The sequence below is a fragment of the Heterocephalus glaber genome, unplaced genomic scaffold, assembly GCF_053883595.1.
Source record: "Heterocephalus glaber isolate CG9 unplaced genomic scaffold, H.glaber_assembly_v1.0 deba00001444, whole genome shotgun sequence".
Lineage (NCBI taxonomy): Eukaryota > Metazoa > Chordata > Mammalia > Rodentia > Bathyergidae > Heterocephalus > Heterocephalus glaber.
Window position 1 is genome coordinate 28415078 of NW_028258297.1, and position 26812 is coordinate 28441889.

The 26812-nt window shown below is 36.1% G+C and overlaps 1 protein-coding gene across 4 annotated transcripts; it reads left to right on the top strand.

The window, feature by feature from the left end:
- Positions 1-628: 628 nt before the first annotated feature.
- Positions 629-15387, top strand: LOC101702313 (C-type lectin domain family 4 member A). 4 transcript variants are annotated; one of them, XR_015452351.1, is made up of 7 exons: positions 629-957; positions 1952-2068; positions 4597-4704; positions 8403-8554; positions 8900-9015; positions 9832-10062; positions 10641-15387. XR_015452351.1 is itself a non-coding variant. In XM_087214159.1 (7 exons), the coding sequence occupies exons 1-6, from the start codon at positions 876-878 to the stop codon at positions 9522-9524; spliced, it is 597 nt and encodes a 198-aa protein (XP_087070285.1). In that variant the 5' UTR covers positions 629-875; the 3' UTR covers positions 9525-9566; positions 9832-9950. The 4 variants fall into 4 exon arrangements, 3 of the variants coding, with proteins under 3 accessions (XP_087070285.1, XP_012922762.1, XP_087070284.1); XM_087214159.1 differs by lacking the exon at positions 10641-15387 and adding an exon at positions 9503-9566 and having other exon boundaries at positions 9832-9950; XM_013067308.3 differs by having other exon boundaries at positions 9832-15387.
- Positions 15388-26812: the final 11425 nt, after the last annotated feature.

Below are 26812 nucleotides of genomic sequence, written 5' to 3' on the forward strand. Positions count from 1 at the left end.
AACATCCTGGGAGAACAAACATCTGCTCAGTTCCTCGTTGTTCTTGGACAGTTAACATCTTGTTTGCCGGAAATGTACTGAACTCTCTGCAAGCCTTCTGTTACACCTTGTTTATCCCAATGTGAACTATTGAACTCTCTGCAAGTCATTTGTTACATTTGTTTCTCCCGATGTACTGAATTCTCTGCAAGTCATTTGTTATGAGGTACTGAATAAAAGGTGTGGTAAGCTGGGGGCTTTTGTCTTTGCCACCCAGAGCAGCACTGATCAGACCCAAAGCTCAGCTTCTTCTCAGTCTCATTTTTCTACCTTTCCTGTAATTCTCTGTGTGCTGCCGTGGCTCGCAGGAGACCAGGACTAACTGCAGAGGTTCTGGTAATGTCCCCTTCCCCTGTCCCCTACAAGCCACAAGTGATGAAGTGAATGTAATGTGCACAAGCATTAGCTCAGGTTGGTTTCTACACAATTCTTACACACAGAAGTATGTGTGCTTTATTTTTGCCATGAGTTCACGGGTCACAGTTCTCTGTATGCTTGGTTCCTCTTTTCTTTTCTTCCTGTTTCTTTTTCTTGTCATTTGAGTCATCTTTTTTTTTTTTTTTTTTTTTAAGTATTTGGGAAATGCATTGCATATGTTTAACACCAACAATCGTCACTGTGCTTGGCCTGGTGATGGGACCTCTGGTTGGAATTGAGTGATTCCACATTGCTGTTTCCAGTTCTAATGAGGTTCCTCCCAGGCTACTGACCTTTACTCCACTGCTCTCATCTTGGTGAATGATTGGGGAAACTATCACCATGTTTAAGCCTCATGTATAAGATGTTTAGGGGAAAGATGAAACATTTTCTGAAAAAGCTGGAAGTCTCTTCTCGACATGGCTTTGGAAATCACTTATGCTGAAGTGAGGTTCAAAACTGAATCCAAGTCCTCAGGCACCAACTCATTGTCTCCCAATGGTAAGAAGCTATTTCTAGGGATTGGAATTAATGATTAGATGCTGGCTGGACAGAGGGTTTGTGAACCCGGAAGGGGTGATGCTAGTTGCTGGTTGTCTGAGAGTCCCTGAAGCACACGAGTGTCAGCAGGCTGAGTGACCTGTGGTTCAGTGCTCAGGAGCTATAGAGATGCATAGTGGAAATGAAAATTCACGATACTTTCTTTTCTCTTAATATTTAGAGTAAAGCATATTTTACACATTATTATGTATCCTTAAATACAAAAATATACATAATTGTGTGTATATATATTTTCAAAAGGGAAATTATGTTCTATAATCCTGAGGTTTACTTTTACCCACTTGACAATATTTCATAACTTCAGGACAATGTTTTTAAATATTATTTGGTATTAAATATTATTTGAAGAAACCCTTCCCCCCCGCTGCAGGGGTCTAAATCCAGGGTAGTATTGTACACATGCTAGGTAGGTGCTCAAAACTGAACCATGATGTGACAACTAAAGATACTGAACTAAAAGATGAAATGAGATGATAAAGATTTATCTGATAATAGCACATAAATCTTTAAGGTTGTAAACAATATAAGAAATTATTTAAATATTAAATGAAATACTGTGCAATTAAAGTGTATTAAAGAACAAAATATGCTGATATGAAAAATGTTCATGCTATGAGTATAAAAGAAGTAGTTCAGAAATTAATATATAGAGAGAGTATCCACAATGTGATACAATACACATATATGTACATTCACTTAAAATTGCTAAAAGGATAGATACAAAAGCATTAACAACAGTTTTTCTCAGTGGAAAGAATTTATACTTTTGTACAAATTTTTAAAGTTTTTACAATCAACATTATTCTTTGTTATTTTAATATTACTTCAAATTCTGTGATATTAGAAATTATATGCCATGCAAATGAAGAAGACGAGGAAGAGAAAATTAGAATGCAAATTCTTACTGATGAAACTAATTTGGTTTCTCCTTTAGCTCACAAAGAGAAGACCACTTCTCGCAAACGTAATCCTGGTTTTCCCAAGCTGCTTTTCACATCATCATTGATGCTTTTGCTACTCTTGGCAATTTCACTTCTTGTTGCTTTCATCAGTAAGTACACCAGCAGAGTCAACAAGAGCGGACTGCTTTACACAAAGAGATGTCCATTGAAAACTGACATTTGACAATGGGTTTATTTCATCATCTGAACAAGAAATTTTTCTCCAGGGATATACAATTTATAGGACACCATTAAGTATTTTCCTCTTTATTTGGATTTAGTTACTTTCCTCTAAAAACATGAAATCATTTCTCATTGGAGCAACTGAAGTGTGAATGTGTATGGATGTGTTGGTGTTGTCAAGTCAAATCTATGGGGAATCATCTCTGTAGAAAGCCAGATGAATTTGAGTGCACAGACACTGATACATTGAGATGATCAGCTGGACAGAAAAATTATTAAAAATATTTCAGGACAACTTCTCCAATGATATGCTTCTAGTTATTTCTATCCTGCCCAAAAATGTGTGAGATGTAAAAGCTTATTTAGCAAGTATGTGGATATCTGCTTATCTAGCCTTTCAGAAAAGTTCAAATTTTTATACCAAGCTTAAAATTACTAAATTTTCAAATACACATTTTATTCATTCATGTAGTCATTCCCTAAGTAGTAATAGCTATTTGGTATAATGGACAACATACCATAATATGTCAGGTAGAAAATCCAGAAACAGACACATCCTTTGATTTAAAAAAAAATTGAAGAGTCAAACGCATCAGTGCTTACAGCATTGTATGGGGAGAGTTGAGAGGTTACAAGTAGGCAGGGGAGACTGTAGACCTTCCTACAGAAGGTGACATCTGGAGCTGTGTCTATTAAGGACGAATGAAGATTCAATTTGCATTAGTGCAGTGCTGCTTCTGCACATTCTGTTGGCCAAGGGAAGGAAGTCTTACAGTCAGTAGTCAAGAAATCGATCCCATTTCATGAATGGAGGAGACTCAAAGTCACATAGAAAGTGGTGTGGATACAGGTAGGGTTGAAAATTGTGGCCATTTTTTTCAGTGTTTCACAGTCTTGGAAAGATATTGAAGAATTTAAAGAAGGAAATGATACAATAAAATTTGATTCATAGTTAATTTAAAAAAAATTGACTCATAGTATATTTTTACATAAGTGTGAAAATATATTTATGAGGAGAAAATTAGAGGTAAAGAAAGAAGTTAAATTGCTAATCTATAATCTGATGTTAAAATAGAGCTTGACCTAAAGACAATGATGTTAGTGAAATGCATTAAGTTTTGAATGAAAAGGAGATAGAATTACGGAGCAGGCATTGATGAACATTTAGATCTGTGGATTAAAAGTTCTAAAGAGCCAAAGTGTGACTCTAATATCTTGACTTGGTGAACTCAGCAAACGAAGTTATTCAAGAAGGGAGCAACTATAGATGAGTAGCTACCCTGGGTTGGGAAACAATGATTTTAGTTTTAGGTATGTTGAGTTAAACCTCACAGGTATATGTCTAGTGGGAAACAGAACTTCAGAAGCTGTGTGTATCAAGAATGAGTAAAATCATTCACATGACTTCCAAAAAAGTAACAATTTGAGGATATCTGATATCACTCAGGGACAAGATTAAATATGAACTGGGGACAAGGATGGAACTATAGGGAATGTTCCATTTCAAAAGAGGTGAACAGAGAAGTGGAACTTATAAAAGAGTATAAGAAGCAGCAGCAAAAATAGGAAACAGCATGGCCAGAGGTTTAGCTCAGTGGCACCAGCACCTGCCTGGCAAGCACAAGGTCCTGAGTTCGATCCCAGTTCCAAAAAAAAAAAAAAAAAGGAATAGAAAACAGCAGTGACCCAAGAGAAGAGAAGGAAGAGAACTGTGGTCAAGTATTGCATGACATCCAGTAGGAAGATGAGCAATAATTGGTTTTAGGATGTTCCGGTTTTTGTGAAATTGTGGATGTAAAAGCCAGAATGTGGTGGGTCAAGGAGCAAAGAGGAGGTAAAGGAAAAAGAGAAATTCAGTTTCTAAGGTAAGAGTTGAGTTCATTTTAAATTGACAGAGACAGGAGAGTGTGAACTGGGAGTGAAAGCCAGTTGGGATGGAGAGAAGTAAAAGAAAGCAGGAGAAAAGAATAATGTGCTCTTGATCAATTTTGAGTTATTTTAAAATTTTCCATTCTCTGAGTTAACCTAAAACTATTCATAATTAGCTAAATCTACTTTCCTACAAAGCCCCAGGCTGTGTAACCCTTAACTGAAAGTATTTATCCGCCTTTCACTCCACATCTCCTAATATTTACCCTTTGTATATGTTTAACATTGAGTATTGAGGAAGAATGTGGATGAGCGTCTTTAGACTCATCATGGAAGTGCCATGCCCTCTTTCAACCACTGATCTTTCAGCACTTTCTGGAAACTTTTAAGGTTTCAATGGTGGTAGGATTAGGACTTTACTGATTGTGGGGTGATGGGAAAGCTTTTCCAGTCAGACTCCTTGTACTTCAGTAATTGGGCATTTGTAAATGTTTGTATGAAAAATGCAAGAAAGAGAAGATTGTAAGTAGAGAACACAGTCATAATGCTAAGGAGGAAAACAAATAGTTCTTATTCTCTTTTTCAGTTTTCTTTCAAAAATATTCTCAGGTTCTTCAAGAAAAGAAGACTCTCTTAGAAATCTCACAGAAACACCCAGAATTGGAATGTATAAAAGCCAGTTCAACCACAGAAGGTAAAATTCACTGTGCATAGAATGCAATTGCTGGAAATAGCATGTAAGAATCCCAAGTTAGTATCTCCATTAAGGTTCCCAGGCAGCTCATACTAAGACGAGGACTCTCATGACTATTATAAGCTACAAATGTATCATTATACAGAACCCAAACTTCTTCTATTTATACCTAACTTGTCTGTGTAAGACTGGATTATGACACAGGTGATAATGCTTCTAGCCTTCTTCAGCCTTTGTTCATTTCTAAACTTTCTCTCCACACTACTCTTCCCTTCCTATCCCTGTTATAATCATTTGATTAAAATGAAGATGATGACTCTTCTATTGTGGGTAATTACTTCAATTTTTAAATAAATACTATATTTTAAAGGGTATTTTTGTAGTTACAGGACAGATGAGCATATGACATGAAAAGATCCAATTTTAATCACACCCTGCACACAGAGTACTTCCTGTTATTAACATCACAGGTGATTGTTACTCCTAATGAACAAATATTGATATATTATCATTAATTAGAGTTCATGACTTTTTTCATCTAGAAATTGAACTAATGGTTTTAAGCATGCTAGGCAAGCACTCTACCAGTGAGGCACATTCTCAGCCCAACATTGACAATTTATTCTAACTTGCTTTTCATGATTTTTTCCTCTTATCATAATTCCAGCCAGGGTACTACATTCTGTTTAGTTTTCATGTCTCTTTAATCTCCTTTTGGCTGTGATGGCTTAGGTTTTCCTTGTTTTTGATGATCTGGACAGTTTTGAGGAATACTGCTCTTATATATTCTGGGTATCTCTCTACTGCAATATGATGCTTAGAATGATTAGACTGGGGTTACTAGTTTTTGGGACAGGTCACAGTTATAAAATGCTTTTTTCTTCTCACTTCATTTCAAGGGTATATGTTATCAAAATGAAGTTGACTATTAATGTTGACTTTGATCACATAACTAAGTAGAATTTGCCAAGCTTCTCTACCATAAAGCTCTTCTTTTCTTTTCCTTTCCACCCTGTCCTCACAGATCACAATTCAGGGTTGTGGACTTATGCTCCCTGAGCTGTAGGTGCAGTATTGTGTTTTTCAGGATTCCCCAAAGAAACAGAACCAGTGGGAAAAAAAGGAATATAATTTATTTTAAGGGTTGGCTAAGGTCTCAGACCAGCAGGCAGGAGTCTCTGACAAAGGCACTCTGCTGAAGAACCAGCAAGAGCCATTGTGGCAGATGAAGCCCAGAGGTAGCCAGGTGGAGAACTCCCCCTGCTTGGGGGAGGTGGGTGCATTATATTGTCTTATTGAGATTGTTAACTAAATGAATGGTCTTTACTCCCATTATGAAGGACAATCTTCTTTCTTCAAGTCCAAAATGTAAGTGTTAAACTCACACAAAAACATCCCTGAAAAAATATCCATAATGTTTGACCAAAATAACACTTCTAATATTAGCCACCAGATATGCCTACATAGTTTATTTCAACTTGTGGTGACCGTGATATTTGTCTCTTCTATTCCATTTTTAAATTTATTCCATCATTTTTATCTGCATGTACTCATGGATGTATGGATTTTAATCCAATTGTGCTTCATGTTTTTATTCTAGATTTGGCCTTTGGGAGCTCTTTCACTTGGCTGTTCTTCCCGTTGAGATATTACCATCAATGGGAGTTTTTTTGTTTTATTTCTTGTTGTTTCTTTTTTAAAACAACTTTATTGAACTAAAATTTATATACCACACATTTTATAAATTTAAAATGTGGAATTCAATAGATTTTAGCACATTGCCAGAGTTTTATAACTTTAACCACAATCAAACTTAGGTCATTTTTGTTATCCCAAATCAAAACACCATACCTATTAGATACCATCTCCTAATCGCTCCCTTCTAAATCTAGGCACCCACTCCACTGAGCTACTCTCCGTTTTCATAGATTATTTTATTCTAGGAATTTATTTATTCTCCTTCTCCTTCTCCTCCTTACCCTTCTTCTTTCTTCTTTTTCTTCTTTTCTCATAATAGATAATTCTCATTAAACAGTAAAGACCTTAACATATCCAAAGAAATGTAAATTCTGCAAAGTGAGCTCTCATACCATACTGGAATGAGGCCAACAGCAGAAATATTTCAAATATAACAACTTTTTCTTTTCTTCTCTCTTCTAGCCTATTAAAGTTTTCATATAAGGGAAACCATACCGTGTTCAAGCTTGTGTGTCTGATTTACTCCAGTTAACATTATGGTCTCAGGGTACATCCATTTTCCCACAAATGCCTCAAGTTTATCTTTCTTAACAGCAGTAGTACTTCATTGTGTATATGTGCTACATTTTCTTTATCTATTCATCCATTGATGGGCATATAGGCCAATTCCAAGATTTAGCTTCGATGAATTGTATTCCTTTAAACATAGGTACATACACACATCACATTATTATTTGATTTATCACTTCTTTACTTTCTGGAACTACATACAAAATACTCCAGACTTGTTGCGTATTTCTTGTCTCTATTCTGAAATCAACTATTTCTCTGAAGAGCCTTCATTTCTTTTATGGAAGAAATGTATCCTTCAAATGTTTGTGTGTTATATTTTCATCATTATTTAGGATAATAGTTTTTTTTAACATTTCCTTTTATAATTCTTTGGGCATGGATTATTTAGAAGTGTCTTATTTCATTCCCAGTGTGTGATGATTTTCTTGTTTCCTTTCCCTTATTCATTGCTAATTTGCTTCCACTGAGATTGGGGAATACTCACTACGTGACTTAAATTACCTTATATTTGTTGAGGTTTGTTTTATGTCTAAGTGTGTTGTCTATCTTGGCATATGCTCCCTGGGCACTTTTATATAAGAATGATTGTTCTGTTGAGTGGAGTGTTATAAAATTGTTCATTAGATTCTGCTGGTTGATGATTTTTTGAGTCCTGTATAGTTCCTGATTTTCTGCAGTTGTCACCACCTATAATAACATATTTTCCATTTCTCCTTTCTCATGTATTATTTTTTACTGCCCATACGTTGCACCACTTCTGTTTGTTATATGCACATTTAGGGTCACAATATAAGGCTTTATTTTTCTTGCATCTATTCTGTTTCTGTGGTTCAGTTTGCAGTTTCTATTGTTTTGCCTGATGATTTCTTGATTTCTCTTCCTTCTTCATTCTGATATTGAGGCCAACCACTGAGCTTTTAAAAGATTATTGTATTTTCAATAATAAAATTTCCATTTGAACCTCCTTGTCATCTCCTATTTCTTTGCTAAGGCCTTTTATTTTTTTATTTGTTTCAAGAATAATTTCACTTTCTCACGAAGCATTTTTATCAAGGTTGCATTAAGGTCTTTTCCTCATAATTCTCACATTTGTAATCTTCTTTGTTGACATCTATTGATGATCTTTTAAAATTAAATTTCAGAATTTCCTGGTTCTTGGTATGATAAGTTACTTCTGTTAAACCTTGGACCTTTTTAAGTACTGTGTTTTTTTCTGATTCTACTATAGCAGGAGAAATGGGCCCTGACCCAATATTGCCTGATGCAGGTAGACTTGAGTTCCTTAACGTCTGAGAGGTGGGGCTTCTTGTTATGTCCACATGAAGATGTGAGCTCCAAATTCCATGTGGTCTCCCTTGGTCCTTCCTTTCAATAATATACACAGCTTTGAAAGCAGTTTTTACTTATATGTCCTTCTTTCAACAAAGGGAAGGCCTGGAGCTGTTGCCCAAAGGATTGGAAATCATTTAGTTTCCATTGCTACTTTTTTTCTACTGATTCAAAATCCTGGAATAAAAGTGCAGAGAGTTGCCGTAGCATGAAAGCTAACCTGCTGGTGATCAACACCAAGGAGGAGCAGGTACTGTCAGAGATAACGGAGTCTGAGCACTGGCTGTTTTGTGTATTTTTCCTCTCCTTATCTTCCTATTTCTGATTGACCATAGAGAACTCAATTGAAATATTACAGTTTACCCATAAATATGTACAATTATGTGTTAATCAACATTCTCTTAAAGTTCAAAGAGAAGGAATTGTTAACCAAACTGACTTGGTCATTGTATACATGTCACCAATTATCACACTGTACCTCATAATTTTGTATAATTAAAATATTCATTTGAAATTTTTAAAACCATGAAAAATTGAAAAAAAGAACAGTACTACTGAATACTACAAAGGATATGTCTTTCTCCCCTTTTATTAGGATTTCATCATCCAGCATCTGAAAATAAGACCTTTATATTATGTAGGACTCTCAGATCCAGAGGGTCAGAGACATTGGCAATGGATTGACCATACACCATACAATGAAAGTGCCACGTGAGTACAGAGTTAGATAAAGGAAACCTGGCTCCTGGGTCATGAGGATATTTAGGATAGTCTAGCTACCAACACTATGGTACTGAAAGAGCTCACTCTTGTATGAACTGTAGGGTACTGGATTAAAATTTTTTATCATTTTTTTAAATCATCATGTGAACCCAATGACACATTGTTATTTTTTCCCACTATAGATGAGAGAAAATTGAGTTAGGAGACATAGTTAATTCTGCTAGTCTTCTAATATTTTATATTCATATAATTTTTTAAAACACTTAAATGCTTCAGTTATCACCAACTTTGACCCTCATATTTACTATGTGAATACACAGTGACAATACTTCATCCCCAACTTTTTATGTGAAAATTAGAAGTGAATAAAATTAAAATTTTTGACTGAAATTACAGTAATACATTCTTTAACTCATTCTTCTTATCTCCAAATCATTCCATTAAAAAAAGAAACCATATTTTTATATGGTTTCAGGTGGAATCTGTTTGGCATGTAAGGAAAACCTATGCATTGATGGTCCCCTGGAACCAGACCTAAGGTGAACACATAGAGGAGATCCTCTGGGATATCTTCTGGGAGGGCAGTTAATGCAATAATGTGAGAACACGGTGTGAGTTTGGCAGTTTGTGAGGGAAATGCCAGAGATGCAGGTGGAGGAGAAATTGCATGAGGAGTGAGGAAGAGCTGAGTTGGGAATATTTGACCTTGACCTCTAGAATGCAACCCAAGGCCCCTTATTATCTCTAACCCTGTTCAAAGCATTGTCAGAAAAAAATACATTCATATTTTTTTCTCACTTTCAGATTCTGGCTTCAAGGTGAGCCCAGTGATAATACTGAGCGTTGTGTTGTGCTGGCCTCTCATCATAATTATAAACATAATCGTCATCAATGGGGCTGGAATGATATATTTTGTGATATATCACAACTTTCAGTTTGTGAGATGATGAAGATCTACTTATGAATCAAGCACTCTCTGGGAACCGGGTTGGATTGACATCCATCGTTATAGTGAGAGTGTCATAGAATTTTGGGGTAGGTAGTCAACTACTCCACTTAGGAGAAAATTGGTCCACACAGTTATCTGTTTATTCATTCATTTTCTCATCACAAAATGAGTAGTGAGTATTTTCCATGTTCCATAGACTACACTGGAGACCTCTTTTGTGCACACATAGAAGGCTTTATTTTTAATGTCTACCTGATTGATAAGGGTTTATTTACTGATAAAATTTTATGAAGTGCTCCCTCCACTTGGCTGGGGTTTTTTTCTCTTTTTCTCATTTGGTTGTTATTGATGTGTAATTGACAAATAAAATAATACATATTTAAGTCACATTACAATGTAATGCTTTGATACATGTATATTCTGTGACGTGGTTACCATTAAAACATCCATTACCTAACATAGTTAGCATTTTTGTGTGCTAAGATGTAAGACCTCCACAGGCAAATTAAAATTATGTAATATTGCGGCTATAGTCATTATGCTGCACATTAATTTCTTAGAACTTAATGATCTTTAACTGAACATTTATATTGATTAAATATCTTCTTTTTCCATATACCCCTCAGTGCTTATCAATCATTGTACTTTTTTTTTTTTTTTTCAGTACTGGGGATTGAACTTGGGACCTTGCACTTGTGAGGCAGGAGCCGGAACCACTGAGCTAAATCCCCGGCCCTGTACCTTCTGATTTTATTTTGTTGACTTTTCAAGGATCTTCACACCAGTGGGATAATGCAGTATTTATAGCTCTCTGTTGACTTATTTCACTCAGTCTAATGTCTGCCCTGTTCGTGCTGTTGCAAATGACAGTAGCCATTTTATGGTGGAACAATATTTAAGTATGTATATGTGGTATATGTGTGTTTGAGTATAAAGCACATTTTCATATTTTATCAATTCACCTATGAACAAACAGACTGTCTCTATGTCTTCACCACTATAAAAAATACTGTAGTGAACATGGGAGCACAGATGGCTATAAATAGTGCTTTTATTATTTTTGGACACATTCACAGAAATGGGATTTTTGGAGAATATAGTACTTCTATTTTCTTTTTTTGAGAATCCCCTAAAGTCTTACACAATGGCTTTACTGGTTTATTCTGCAACCAACAGTGCACAAAGCTTTCTTTTTATTCCTGTCTTGTGAATCCTTGACCACTCATGTGATTGCGATACCAATCATCCCAGCAGATGTGAAGTGATAGTTTTCTGTTTGTTATGGTTTAGATCTAGCATGGCCTCCAAGCGTTCATATAATGGAAGCTTGGTTCTTGGTGTAGTGGGACCTTGTGGGAGCTTGTTAAGTCATGCACAGCATTGACAGTGCTACCCTTGGAGGTATTAAGGTGGTCTTTCTGGGATCCTGAGTGGAGTCTTCTTTAATTAATTTCTCTATCAGTGTTGAATAGCTTTCAGTGTGCAAATCTGTTGTCTTTGATTGAATTTACTAACAAGCATTTTCTTGTATTTGATTCTCTTGTAAATCAGACTGGGGTGGGTTTTTTCCAGAGAGTTTGCTCTTAGTGTATGGAGACACAATTGAATTGTTAATATTTATTTTGTATCTTCCAACTCTTCTAAACTTATTAATTGATCTAACTTTGCGTGCATATATGTGTCTTTCCAGCTTTCTTTGTACAAGATGATGTCATTTTCAGACAGACAATTCTACTTCCTCCTTTCTTCTTACTTGGAGGCCTTTTACTGTGTTTTTCTTAACTGTTTAGACCATCAAAATGTATGTGGAATAAACTTGTTACTGTTGTTCCTGATCCTCTTGGTGATATTGCAATTTTTCACAGTTAAAAATGATATGAGCTTGTTATATTGTAGCCCTTTCTCTGCTGAGACCTATTCCTTCAGCACTTATTTTTCTGAGAGTATTCATCACTATGTTAAATTTTGTTAAATGCCTTTTAATCTACTGAACTTTTACCATATGATCTTTATCTTTCATTGTGTTAGTATAGTGTATGCTATTGATTGATTTGCTTATCTGAATCATTCTTGTGTCCCACTGCACATCTCACCCTGTTGTGTGATCTTTTCAACATGCTGTTGAAATAAGTTTGCTAGTATTTTGTTGAAGACTTTTGCATTTACATTTCAGGGATATTGCCTTGTAGTTTTCTTGTTTTCTAGCACTCATATTTGACTTTGTTATTTGTGTAATGTTGGCATTTAAAAAGGAGTTTCAACTTTTAATGACAACGGTTTCATCTTTTAATTTTTTTGAAGAGTTTGGGATGGAATGATCTCAATTTTTCTGAAATATTTGTTTTATTTCACCAGTGAATCCACCTCTTTTTAGGGATTGCTTTTCTTCCAGTTTTATGTTTACAGTTTCAAACTCCTAACTCATTGTTGGTTTGTTTAGATTTTATTTCTCCATGTTTCAGTGTTATTAGGTAGGGTTCTTCTAAGGATTTATTCATATCTTCATGGTTATTTATTTATTCATATATAATTATTCACAGTGATAATTGTTTTGACAATTAGTTGTTTTGTCAACTTTAGTAAGAAACACCCAACTGAATGGCTTAGCATAGCTGTGGGTGGTATTGAATGGATTTCCTGAAGATGGAAGATCCACTCGGGGTATGAGTGGCACCAACTAAAGGGCACGTAGCCTGAGAGGAATAAATTGGGAAAACAGAAGGAAGCCTCACTTCTGTTTCTAGAGAGGACCTGCAGTCTTTGCACCTGCTTTGGACCTATGTCTCCTGGTCTTCGTCACAGACTCTATAGCATTCCAGCCCAGACCCTTCTGCTTCCTGATCTGGACTTGCATAGGGCTCTGCTGTGAGCTCCAGACCTTCAGCTTTTGGATCTCCAGCGTACAGATGGTGCTTCTTCCACACGTGACTCTTCAGGCAGACATTGTGGGCTGCCATGTAAATGTATACATATACTTGTATATTGTATTAAATCTGTTTCTCTAAAAAACACTGACTGATACAGAGTTTGGTACTGGGAGTGGCTCTAGAGAAAGAATTATAAAGATGAGATTCTGAAGGGCTTCAGTGGTTCTTGGAGCTGATGCTCTACTTTGATGAGGCCTAAAGTTGCCATGGTCTCTTCTTCTAATACTGCGCAGAGTAGCAATAGTCTATGATGTGATTTGTTTAAAATAATGTGCAATGTAGATCCATTTGATTATCCCAATTCACCACTGGTGAGATGCAAGGAATTTAGTGACTCCTTATATGATACTTTTGAATATTTTTGGCAGAGTGGGAAATATAATGGTGTTGGCTGGTTCCTTGTAGCATCTCTGAAAAAACCAGTAAGTGAAAATAATGAGCTCAAATCAGGCATAAAAAAATCTACAGTCTTCTGAGTGTGAAGGTAAATAAATACATGAAAATAAGGAGCTCAAAGATTCAAATTCTCAATTCCAGACATTCATAAATAATTTAAAAATTTCTAAGTGCATCCTGAAGGAGAATTTTCTATCTTTTAACAGCAGGGGTGAGATTGCAGAAACCCAAACATGATTTGATTGGCTGTAATACAGCATACATTTAATGCTCAGCCTGAAGGATATCTGAAGGAAAGGTGAGGACTAATCAGAAAAGGATGGGATCCTGTACATCAGAATGGAGATGTTGGGGAGGATACTGACAAAGTTAGGGACATCAAGCTCCTAGAATCTAATGAAATTATTTTGCCAAAGGAAGAGATTTCTCACCCACAGTGACAGAAGCATCGCTACCCTCCCCCAGTGTTGTCCATCCCTCCTATACCTGAGGAAACCGATCCTGTGTTGTGTGATACTGTTAAGAAGCAAGACAATGCACCCACTTCCGTCTCTAGTCCTAGAGCCAGACTTAAATCCCAGAGGGCTCCTAAAGTGAGGTATACCGCGTGACCCAGGAGGAGGTCTGCTCTTCTCCTAAAGAACTTCTTGAGTGTTCTAACTCTTAAAAGCAGAGGCTTGTTGAGCAAGTAGAGGAATGGGATAATGGTGGCAAAAACATTCAGGCCGAGTTTGTTGATATGGACCCATTAAGTAGAGATTCTGAATTTAATTTGAATTTAATTTGCAGCTCAGGGAGTTAAAAAGATTTTAATAGTTTATTTGATTGGTTGGCAGAAGTATGAATCAAAAGATGACCCTCTGTTGTTGTGTCTGGGAGTGGGGACCAGGAATTCCCTGTCATGACCTTCCACCTCTCTTTGAGCCCTTGCCCTCACTCTAGTGAGGAAAGGAGAAGTGGACGGAGCTCTTAGCAGAAAATGGGGATTAAGACTGGTAAAGTGGAAGTGAAAGTTTGTTTAAAGTGAGGCACATGCAGAAAAAGCCCAAGGAGAGCAAAAGGGCGCTGGAAGATGAGGGCATCCTAGTTGGGAAGCCTGCTGAGTATGAGATAGGTCCATCCTAGAGGGGCAAACTATTTTGTTGATTAGTGTGTGCCAGCCAATTAGGGTCTCAGCCTTTGTTTCTTGGAAGAGGACAAGATCAGCACACACATTAGAAAGAGTAACACTTTCCTAAGAGATCAGCACACACTTTATAAAAGAGTAACACTTGCATAAAGGATACAGTAGGGTACCTTTTTTTAAGCATGTGGTACCGTGTAAGCATATGATGATCTTACAATCATCAGCCATAGAAAAGCGTTACAGTTGTCAGCTGCAGATAAGCATATGATGATTTTACAGTGTTAGTTATCCGTGTTTCACCTTGGGTTTTTCTATGACCTTCTAATCTACCCCTACACTGTGAATGAGTTAGAGATGCCTGATATTCTTTGGTTTATTGTTGATGAGAATATTCAAAGGCTCAGGGAAATACAAATGCTGGAGTGGATTTATTATGTTAAACCTAATCTGCCACAATGGGATGATCCAGAAAATTTACTCTTTACCATACCTTGAGAAACAAATTTAAATAATACGTTAGTACCCATTTTGATTTTATAAAGAGGAATTAATGAACTGAATGCATAATTGAATTATATTTCTAAATCAGTCAATATTAAAAAGATGTTGATATTATGTATTTGATACATTTTATAGGATTATAAAAGGAAGACTATTCTATAGATTGTCTTAAGAACTTAATGTATAAAGGTGTAATAGTATAAAAGTGAATAAAAATGATGTGACCATTAATGTGAATAAATCTTAGTAACATGTAAAGAAAAATAATGCTTAAAAGACACATATATTACCTTTAAAAACTAGCAACTCAATAAATCTAAACATATTATTCAAGTACACATATCATGTGCTAAAATTTTACTTATATGTAATTAAATCTGTCAAGTACATGTATAATAAAATTAAAGTGGATCACTACATGGCTACCTTAGATTTCTTCCACCTTAGGAAAAAGGCAGAGAAAGAAGAAAAGAGAGAAAAGTGATCATTAAGATTCTTAAGCCCTTTATATTATGTAAAAATTATAATAGCTAATATTTATTGAGAAATTATTCTAAGTTAAGCACCTATTATAGTACCTTACCTCATGTGATTAAATTCCCTAGAAAATTAGCACTGTTATTATTTTTATTGTTAATAAAACAGTAATGGAGTCTCCAGGACTTTATTTTCAGCATGGATGGGGCTTCCCCCACCTGGTGTGTGTGAATCCCAAGGTTCAATTCCCAGAAGAAAGAATAATGTTTGAAAAGGAGGTTATGTAATAAATATGCTCAAAAACATACATGATAAATGGTAGAGCCAGAATTACAATGAGGCATAATTTGAGAAGTTATACTTTCCACATTAAAAAACTGATGTTTTGTGGCCTCTGCAAATGATTGAGCAAGGATGGTTTTCCTGATTTCTCCTGGTTTAGTGATTTAAACTCCTGTAGGACTTGGTGCTTGTAATGTGTAAGCAGGTCACACCATAGGGAAAATATACCTCAGTGCTGATTTCTGGTGAAATAAAATACAGAAGAATTCTCCAAACATTTAAAGAATTGTGATCATTTCTTCTCCAATTGTCTCAAATAATTAAATGGAATCCCAAGCTTTTATGGCTAATATTATTTTAATCCCAAAGTCAGATAAGATCATTACAAGAAAAAGAGATTCTCTGCATGACTATTTCTGATGAACATAGATGCACAAATTCACATTGAAATGCAATCAAACTGAATTTAACAGCACATAAAAAGAATCATACACTATGATTAAATGGAATTTACTCTTGGGATGCACAGATAGTTTTACATCTGCTAATCAATAAATATGACATACCACAATAACAAGAAAGAAGAGAAAAACCATATCATCTGATATACACTAAAAGATCATTTGAAAAAATTGAACAGTATTTTGTGACAAATACTCAACAAGTAAGATGTACAGGGAACTTCCTTCAAAGTGATGAGGGACATATATCTAAGTCCAGGGCTAACATCATCTGAAATTGTGAAAAATTGGAAGTTTTTCTCTCATATCAAGAACAAGACAAGAATGTCTACACTTACCACTTCTATTCAACAATCAGGGAAAAAAGAAAAAGTCATCTGAATTGAAAAGAAAATTATTTCATTTGCAGGGATCATGACCTTGTATACAGAAATCCTCTACATTAACACTGCACCAAAAACTACTAAAACTACAAAAATTACTAAAACTAGTAAATGTAGGGAAGGTGCAGAATGCAACACCAACAGACAGAAATCATTAAATGAAAACTTTACCTTTTTGTGCACGTGAGCCCACAAAACATGGCATGTCACTGATTCCTTTGATCTCCCCAAGGCTTATTTTATATTGCCCTAATGCAAAAATCCTTGATTTTTTAAAATGCTAATATTTATATCAGCCATGCTTTTCTTTGTTCCAACTTTGCTGCCATATCCTTTCTATTAATATTGAAAACATTTTACATCTGATTTTGACTCTAATATTTTTTTCTGCTTCTTACAGTGAAATTGTCTGAAAATAGCAGAAATCTGCATGTCACAGCCTAAACAATGGGCTTCCTTGAAATTTTCTCTGAGAGTTATTTTTCTGTTTTATTTACTCTGTTTCCTACAAAGTCCTGTTGTATGGGCTAAATATAGACCTTTTTTTTTTTTTTTTGACGTAGTATCATACTCTTGGCCTTGAGTCCAATTGACAATGGAGTCCCTGTTCCCAATTGAAACCTCCTGAGCCAAACTTTTTTGTCTACACTTATATCAGGATTTTATTCTTCTAAGCTCTAACCAGAATTTCCCATCAAGCTTGTCTTACAGCATCTGAAGGCTTCCCTAACTGGCATCTCCAAATATTTCCAAACTACCCACAAGCCAGGAGCAAAGTCTTCTGAGCCACACTGTCAGATAGAGATATAACAGAAACTTCATTTGTCTGGTACTAAAATATCTCTTAGTAATTTTCTTTTAACTGGGACAAAAATATACATCCACAAATTAAGGAGGAGAGATTTATTTTGTCTCAAAATTTTCATAGGATTCAGTCTATAGTTAGTTGTTTCCAAGGCAGGAAGGGCATGGTGGAAAGGACTAGAGGAGGAAAGCTGTTCATGCTATGATATCTAGGAAGCACAGAAAGAATAGAGGAGCCAGGGAGGAAGGTGGAGCCTTCCAGGTCACAGCCTCAGTGACTCTATTCTTAAAACTAGACCCAAATCCTAAAACAGATTCAGCTATGGATTCATCATCACTGATCAACATGGGGTGCCCATGAATCAGTCACCTTCCGAAAACCCCACCTCTGAACTCATGAAGCTTTTAGAGAGGATTTTAGATTTAAACCATAACACCAACAGCATACTAACAAAAACAGCATGGTACTGGCTTAAAACTATACACATAGACCAGTGGAATAGAAAAGACTACATAGAAACAAATACACACGATTAAAGGCATCTGATTCTTGACATATAAGCCAAAATGTGTTTGAGGAAAGACAGTCTTTTAAAGAAATGTTGCTGGGAAAAGTGTATATCCATATATAGATGATTAGAACCCCATCACTTGCCCTATACACATATCAACTCAAAATTGGTCAAATACCTAAGTATAATAAATGAAACTTGGAAACTTCTAGAAGAAAATATAGTGGAAAAACATGAAGCCATAGTTACAGCCAAAGACTTCCTGAATTAGATGCCATTGGCACAAGAAATAATTGTAATAATCAACAAATGGAACAACATTAAATTAAACTTTTTCGCTAGCAGGGAAACAACAAACAAAATGAAGGAACCATCTACAGATTGGAAAAAAATATTTTCCTGTTATTCCTCTGATAGATGTTTAATATCTAGTATATTTTAAGAACTAAAAAGAAAATTAATACCTAAAAATCAGAAAACCCAATCAATAAAAGGGCAAATGAACTGAAAAAAAGTACAAATGGACAATAAGTATATAAAAATAATAGATAATAGAAAATAATATGTCTCCATTAAAAGAGGTCTGGCCCGAATACTCTTAAGTGAAATAAATAGGACACATATGTGTAAATACCGAATAGTTTCTCTGGTGTGAGATACTGAAAGTGTAAATAAGGACTAAATGTATAATAGGTAATGTGAAATAGGAAGAAAAGGGGCAAAGGGGAAGGAAGTGGGAGGGCTAGGGGAAAGGATAGAAGGGAATGGGATTAATATGAGAAAATGGAAAAATAGGAACAAAATCTTTGTAAATAGGGAGGACTGGAGGGGTTGAAGGGAGGGCTGGGCAAGGGTGAAAAATAAGAACCAAGAGAAACTATGTAAAGGTGCAAATGTCCAATGATGAATGTCATTATATTGTATACCTAAGATGTACCAATGATTAGAATGAATAATCGATAATGCAAAATAGGAAGAAAAGGTCCAAAGGGGTAGGGGTAGTGGGAGGGCCAGGGGAAAGAAAAGAAGGGAAAGGAAAAAAAGATGAGAAATGGAAAAAATGGAAATAAAGTCTTTGTAAATAGGGAAGGGTGGAGGGGGTGAAGGGAGGGCTAGGAATGGGGAAAAAATAAGAACCAAGATGCATTATGTAAAGGTACAATTCCCAGTGAGAAATGTAATTGTGTTGTATACCTACAATGTACCAATAAAAGAATTTAATACAAAAAAAAGAAGAGGTCTGGCCCAAACAAAATGATGTTTGTTTTTTCTGTCTAATCATGCAGTGAATGCTTTTATTTCAATTCATAGTGGTCATTATCTTCTCAATTGCTAGTTGTTGGTTGATTCCTTGAACAGTCTCAAATAATTTACATGTGTCTGCAAATCTGACTTGAGCCCACCCATAATTCTACTCTTGTTATGATTTTTTATTCCTATTACTTTTTTTCCTTTTTTTTTTTTTTTTTTTTGGTACAAGGAATCAAATTTAGGACCTTGTGCTTGCCAGACAAGCCCAATGGCACTGAGCTAAATCCCTGACCCCCTATTACTTTTTATTTTGTTTATACTTAATTTTGGCTTCAGTCTTCTTTTTTTCTTTCTACTATCTCAACACTCCTTATTCAAAGTCATAGTATACACTATAATCTACAAACTTAAACAAGTCAAAGGAGTGGAAGAAATCAAAGAAAATAAGAGGGTATAAGATTGTTAATACTCAAGACCAGAAAGCAAATATAGGAGAATAAAAGAAAAAAATTGTTTTGCTTATTTTTAGCTGAGGAAAATTGTTTTTTCTTCTTGGACAATCAAGTGACTCAAACTTTAGTTTGTGTTTCTTCATCACTGAGGGGAACTGAAAAGGGATGGCAATTTCCTGGAACCACTTCTCTTTTCTTTCCTTATGATTTATTGCATCTCAACCCAACAATGTGACAAACTTTTAGGATCTTTATTCTGTTTCTCAAAGTCTGTTTCATCATTAGCTACAGCTGTAAATATTTCATCACTGAATATCCCTGTTTATTTCAACCCATGTTTAGCTTTCTTATGGAAGTTCCACTGAATCAGTCTGTTAATTAAATCATTAATTAAATCACCAGGATTAAACTTGGTCTCAAACACTTTTCCTTTACTGATTGGGTGAGATTGAAAGATCCACCTCTCCAATCACAAGATTGACTTCACTGGCCAGCAGTCCAGTGCTTGAAGCTGCCTCAGGGGCCATCAAGAGTCATCTCAGTAGCATAAACTAAGTAATGTTTGAAAGGACCTTCTTGGGAATAAGAAAAGTTGTTCCTTCTATTTTTATTCCTCTGGGAATTGGGAAAAACACCCCAATATTTTAACGAACGATGTTTCAAGATTTTTAGAAGCTGCATGGCCCACCGTGGGAGCAAGCAGGCTTGCGCCAGACACATGTTGCCCCTTAGTGTGACCGTTCAGGCTTCTGCCACTCCTGTGGTGTCCCCTGATGAAAGGGCATGGGCACCCACCAACTGCAAGGCCTCTGTGTATTTTGCTTCTCATTGGCATGGGGAAGATCCAACCAACTGATCTGATCTTGGATGAGGACAATGCCTGGGGAGAGAAGGGAACAACCAGAACTCACACCTGTGGAGATCAAGTCCAACAGCCTGTTGGAACCCTGCCCCATGGCCTACATACAACAAAGACAATAAGGCTGATTATATTTAGATGTGGATGGTGACCACAGTGCGGGGTGGGGGGCATGAACAGAGTTATGGCTGCACAGGAAATAGTACTGAGAATCAAAAATTGGGATCATATCAAGTTAAAAAGCTTCTGCACAGAAAAAAAATCAACCCACAGTGTGAAGAGACAAAAAAATGAAAAACGTTGCCAGCTATTCCTTAGACAGAAGACCAGTATCTACAATATACAAAGAATTCAAAAAGCTCTTGATATTAGAGTCTCAGAAAGTATATTAGCTTCCAGATGTCGGTTTTGGAAGAAAAAGTACCTGATACCCACTGTCTCTCATTTGCATATTGGCCTACAATTGTCAATGTTGCTAACGTCATTTAGCTTTTGTTTATTAGCTGGATACTTGGGTGAGTTACACCTTGTGTCAGAAGACAAAGCTCAAAGATGGGTGTTAATGCTATTAAAACATAGTCACATTAGTCATAATTAAAATACAATTTAATTAGGGTCACAAGAACTATATTGCCATCAAACAAACACCACAACATCTTTGCAGATATATTCCAGAGTGTTCCATTTTGCAATCATAATCCTGAACAATATCCATAACTTTTGATGTTATTTACTACATTAACTCTTAATCCATATTCTTTCAACGTGACTACTACTTACTTCCTAGGACACTGTTAAACACGGTAATTATGCCTTACATAGAAAAGCAATTAATAAAGTTCTGCTAACTAATACTTTAACCGGGCTCCAACTAACTTTCTTTTAGGGCATACAAAATATTCTCCTTTTTTTGGTATGGCAGAATAGATACAAATCAGAGCAATTTCCTGGTAGGAACTGAACAAAATGATCTGAATATTCTTGTCAAAGTTTTTTTTTGTTGTTAAATTCTGTTATTGGTACATTTTAGGTACACAACACAAATACATTTCTCATTGGGAATTGTACCTTTACATAATGCATCTTGGTTCTTATTTTTTCCCCATTCCTAGCCCTCCCTTCACCCCCTCCACCCTTACCTATTTACAAAGACTTTATTTCCATTTTTTCCATTTCTCATCTTTTTTCCTTTCCCTTCTTTCCTTTCCCCTGCCTCTCCCACTACCCCTACCCCTTTGGACCTTTTCTTCCTATTTTGCATTGATTATTCATTCTAAGCATTGGTACATCTTAGTTATACAATATAATGACATTCATCATTGGACATTTGCACCTTTACATAGTTTCTCTTGGTTCTTATTTTTCACCCTTGCCCAGCCCTCCCTTCAACCCCTCCAGTCCTCCCTATTTACAAAGATTTTGTTCCTATTTTTCCATTTTCTCATATTAATCCCATTCCCTTCTATCCTTTCCCCTAGCCCTCCCACTTCCTTCCCCTTTGCCCCTTTTCTTCCTATTTCACATTACCTATTATACATTTAGTCCTTATTTACACTTTCAGTTTCTCACACCAGAGAAACTATTTGGTATTTATACATATGTGTCCTATTTATTTCACTTAAGAGTATCGCCTCAATGTGCATCCACTTAGCTATAAATGTCTCTAATTCCTCATTTTTTATGACTGAGTAGTACTCCATTTTATTAAAAAAACACATTTTCTTTATCCAGTCTCCAGTTGATGGGCATTTGGGCTGTTTCCAAGTTTTAGGTATCACAAACTATGCTGCTATGAACATGGGCGCACATATATCACTGTGGTATGATTCTTTTAATTCTTTGGGGAAGATCCCCAGCAGTGGAATAGTGGGGTCAAATGGGACTTCCAGTCCTAGTTCTTTGAGGTATCTCCGTACTGATTTCCACAGTGCTTGCACCAGTCTACACTCCCACCAGCAGTGGAGCAGGGTTCCTCTTTCCCCACAGCCCCGCCAGCATTTGTTATTGGTGGATTTCATGATAGCAGCCATTCTTTCTGGAGTGAAGTGGAATCTCAGCATTGTTTTCATTTGCATCTCTCGAATGACCAGTGATGTTGAACATTTTTTCATGTATTTATTTGCTATTTCTACTTCTTTGTGTGAGAAATGTCTGTTCATTTCAGATGCCCATTTTTGGATTGGGTCTTTAAATTTGGGAGGTCTGATCTTTTTAAGTTCTTTATAGATTCGAGATAGTAGACCTTTGTCTGAGGAAGAGCAGGTGAAGATTTTTTCCCACATTGTGGGTTGTCTCTTCACACTGCTGGTGGTTTCTCTTGCTATACAGAACCTTTTTAATAAAAAGAGATCCCACTTGTTGGTTGTTTGTGCTAGTTCACAAGCAACTGAGGTTTTGTTCATAAAATCTTTTCCTACACCAATGTCTTGAAGAGTTCTACCTAACCTCTGTTCCGACTGGTTCAGAGTTTCTATTTTAATATTTAGATCTTTAATCCGTTTCAATTTTAGTTGAGTGCATGGTGAGAGCTATAGGTCTAGTTTTAATCTTTGGCAAGTTGAAGCCCAATTTTTCTAGCACCATTGATTAAAGAGGCTATCTTTCCTCCAGTGAGGGTGTTTGGCTCCTTTATCGAAGATGAGATGGCTGAGTGTGTCTGGCGTTGTTTCTGCATCTTCTAATCTGTTCCACTGGTCCTCAAGCCTTTTTCTTTGCCAGTACCATGCTGTTTTTATCATAGTAGCTTTGTAGTAGAGTTGCAGGTTGGGGATTGTGATGCCCCCTGCCATGTCTCTGTTACCTAGAATTGCTTTTGCTATTCTGGGTCTCTTCTTGCTCCAAATGAATTTTTGAATTGTTTTCTCAAGGTCCATGAAGTATGCTGCTGGGATCTCAATTGGAATTGTATTAAATCTATATAGCAGTTTTGGAAGTATAGCCATTTTCACTATATTAATCCTTCCTACCCAGGAGCAAGGGATGTCTGTCCATTTTCTGATATCATCTTCAATCTCTCTTTTCAGAGTGCCATAGTTTTCAGAGAAGAGGTCTTTGATTTCTTTCGTTAGGTTGATTCCTAGGTATTTCAGTTTTTTGGATACTATTGTGAAAGGAATTATTTGCCCTATTTCTCTCTCAGTGAGTCTGTCATTGGTGTAGAGGAAAGCTATTGATTTTGGTGTGTTGACCTTGTAACCAGCTACTTGACTGAATTTGGTTATTAAGTGTAGAAGACTTTTGGTGGAGTTCTTGGGGTCTTCTATATAGAGTATCATGTCATCTGCAAATAATGACAATTTGACTCCTTCATTTCCTGTCTTTATTCCTTTTATTTCTTTCTCTTGTCTAATTGCTGTGGCTAATGTTTCCAGAACTGTATTGAACAAGAGTGGTGAACGTGGACATCCTTGTCTTGTTCCTGATTTTAGTGTGAAGGATTTCAGTTTTTGAGCATTTAGTATGATATTGGCTGTTGGTTTTTCATAGATTGCTTCTCTCAGTTTGAGGTATTCCAATTTTTTGTAGGGTTTTTATCATAAATGCATGTTGGATTTTTTTCAAATGCTTTTTCTTCATCTATGGAGATAATCCTATGGTTTTTGTCCTTGGCTCTATTGATATAGTGTATTACACTGATGGATTTGTGTATATTGAACCATCCCTGCATCCCTGGGATGAATCCCACTTGATCAGGTTGTATGATCTTCTTGATGATCTTCTGCATTCTGTTTGCCAGTATCTTATTAAGGATTTTTGCATCTATGTTCATTAGTGTGATTGGCCTATAGTTCTCCTTTTTGGTTGGGTCTTTCTCTGCTTTTGGGATCAAGGTGATGCTTGCTTTCAGGAATGAATTTGGGAGTATTGCTTCCCTTTCAATTTTATTGAAGAGTCTAAACAGTAGTGGCAGCACTCGCTCTCTAAATGTCTTGTAGAATTCAGCAGTGAAGACATCAGGGCCCGGGCTTTTTTTAGTTGATAAGTTTTTAATTACATTTTCAATTTCATTGGTTGATATTGGGTTGTTTAGAATTTTTAGGTCTTCTTGGTTCAACTTTGTTAATTCATATGTATCTAGGAATCTGTCCATTTCTTCTGTGTTGTCCATCTCATTGGCATATAGGTTCTGGAAGTAGGTATTGATGATCCTCTGGATTTCTGCTGGGTCTGTTGTAATTTCACTCTTTTCACTCCTAATTGCATGGATTTGGGCCTTTTCTTTCCTTTTTCTGATAAGGTTGGCTAAGGGTCTGTCAATTTTGTTGATTCTTTCGAAGAACCAACTCTTGGCTTCATTGATTTTTTTGTATCACTCTCTTAGTCTCCATTGCATTGATATCTCCTCTGATCTTTATAATTTCCTCCCTTGTATGAGCTTTGGGGTTGTCCTGCTCTTCTTTTTCTAGAAGCTTGAGGTTCAGCATCAGGTTGTTTAATTGGGCTCATTCTGTTTTCCTAATATGCTTATTCACTGCTATGAATTTCCCTCGTAAGACTGCTTTCATTGTGTCCCATAGATTCCAATATGTTGTATTGTCATTGTCATTTAATTGAAGGAACTGTCTGATTTCTTCTTTAATTTCCTCTGTTTTCCATTGGTTATTTAGAAGTGTGTTGTTCTATTTCCATGTGTTTATGACATTTTTTGAGTTTCTTTTGCTATGGATCTCCAATTTCATCACACTATGGTCTGATAATATACAGGGGATAACTTCAATTCCTTTGCACTTACTTAAACATGTTCTATGTGTGAGTATGTGGTCTATTTTGGAGAATGACCCATGTGCAGCTGAGAAGAATGTGTATTCTGATTTTGTGGGGTGGAAGACTCTGTAAACATCTGTTAAGTTCATTTGTTCAAGAGTTCAATTGAGTTCTAGTATTTCATTACTTATTTTTAGTCTAGTTGATCTATCTATTTGTGACAGTGGGGTGTTGATGTCCCCCACTACAATTGTATTAGTGCATATATGACTTTTCATGTCTGTTAGTATTTGTTTTATATAGTTGGGTGCCCTATTGTTTGGTGCATAGATATTTATGATTGTCATCTCTTCCTCTCGGATTCTTCCCTTTACAAGGATGTAGTGTCCTTCTTCATCTCTCTTAATCAGTGTTGGTTTGAAATCTACTTGATCTGCAAAGAGGATAGCTACTCCTGCTTTTTTTCGGGTTCCTGTCACATGGAGTATTGTTTTCCACCCTTTAACTTTCAGTCTATGAGTTTCCTTTTGAATTAAGTGTGTTTCTTGTATGCAGCATATTGTTGGATTTTGCTTCTTGACCCATTCTGCCAGTCTATTTCTTTTGATTGGTGAATTGAGACCATTAACCTTGGTGGTTATAACTGAAACGTATTGACTTGTCATTGCCATGACTTTTTCTTTTTGTTAGGTTCTCCCCCTTCACATTTAATTTCTTTCTTTTTTTTTATTTTTTATTTTGGTACCAGGGATCGAACTCGGGTCCTTGCACTTGCACAACACATTTAATTTCTTGTCATTCCAGATGGGTTCATTCTGCTTTGTTTCCTGAGGTTGTGATCCTCAATGTCTGTTCTTAGGATATTGTGTAAAATTCTTTGGAGTGCTGTTTTGGTATTCACGAAGTTCCTAAGGTGCTCTTCGTCATGAAATTATCTTATTTCTCCATCAATTTTGAAAGATAGTTTTGCAGGGTACATCAATCTGGGTTGGAGGCTGTTTTCTTTTAGGGCTTGGAATATGTCACTCCAAGCTCTTCTTGCCTTGATGGTTTGTGTTGAGAAGTCTGCCATGATTCTGATGGGCTTTCCTTTGTATGTGATATGTTTCTTTTCTCTGACTGCTTGTAGAACTTTTTTCTTCTGTTGTGTTTCTAGAATCTTAACAATTATATGACTATGCATAGATTTTTTTGAATCAAGGCTATTTGGAGTCCTATATGCCTCACTTATCTGTATGTCAAGCTCTTTTCCCCTGCTTGGGAAGTTTTCTGCCATTATTTCTGTGAAGAGATTTTTTATGTCATCTGCACTCTCTTCTGTTTCTTCATTGAGCTCAATCAGTCTTATGTTATTCTTCTTTGGATCATCTAGCTGTTGCTGGATTCATTTCTCTTGTTCCCTTATAATTTTGAAGCAATTTTTCTTTTCCTGGTCACTAACTGCAATCTTATCTTCTATATCTGAAATTCTGTCCTCACATTGGCTCATTCTGCTGTGTAGACTTTCAATGGAGTTTTTCATGTCCTGGAAATCTATTTGCATCTGTTTTATGGATTCCATTTGTTTCCTATGTTGGGATTCCATCATGTTCCTCAGCTCCTCTCTAGATTTATTAATCATGTCTTGCACTAGGAGCACAATTTCTCCTGTTATCTGAGAAACTATTTCTGATTTCATTTTTTCCAGATCCCCTTTTGTTG

Excerpts from the sequence above, each read along its gene's own strand:
- LOC101702313 (XM_013067308.3), top strand. The coding sequence starts at position 876 with ATGGCTTTGGAAATCACTTATGCTGAAGTGAGGTTCAAAACTGAATCC. Across the intron at positions 958-1,951 it reads CAACTCATTGTCTCCCAATG|CTCACAAAGAGAAGACCACT; the intron begins GTAAGAAGCTAT and ends TTTCTCCTTTAG. Across the intron at positions 8,555-8,899 it reads TCAACACCAAGGAGGAGCAG|GATTTCATCATCCAGCATCT; the intron begins GTACTGTCAGAG and ends CCCTTTTATTAG.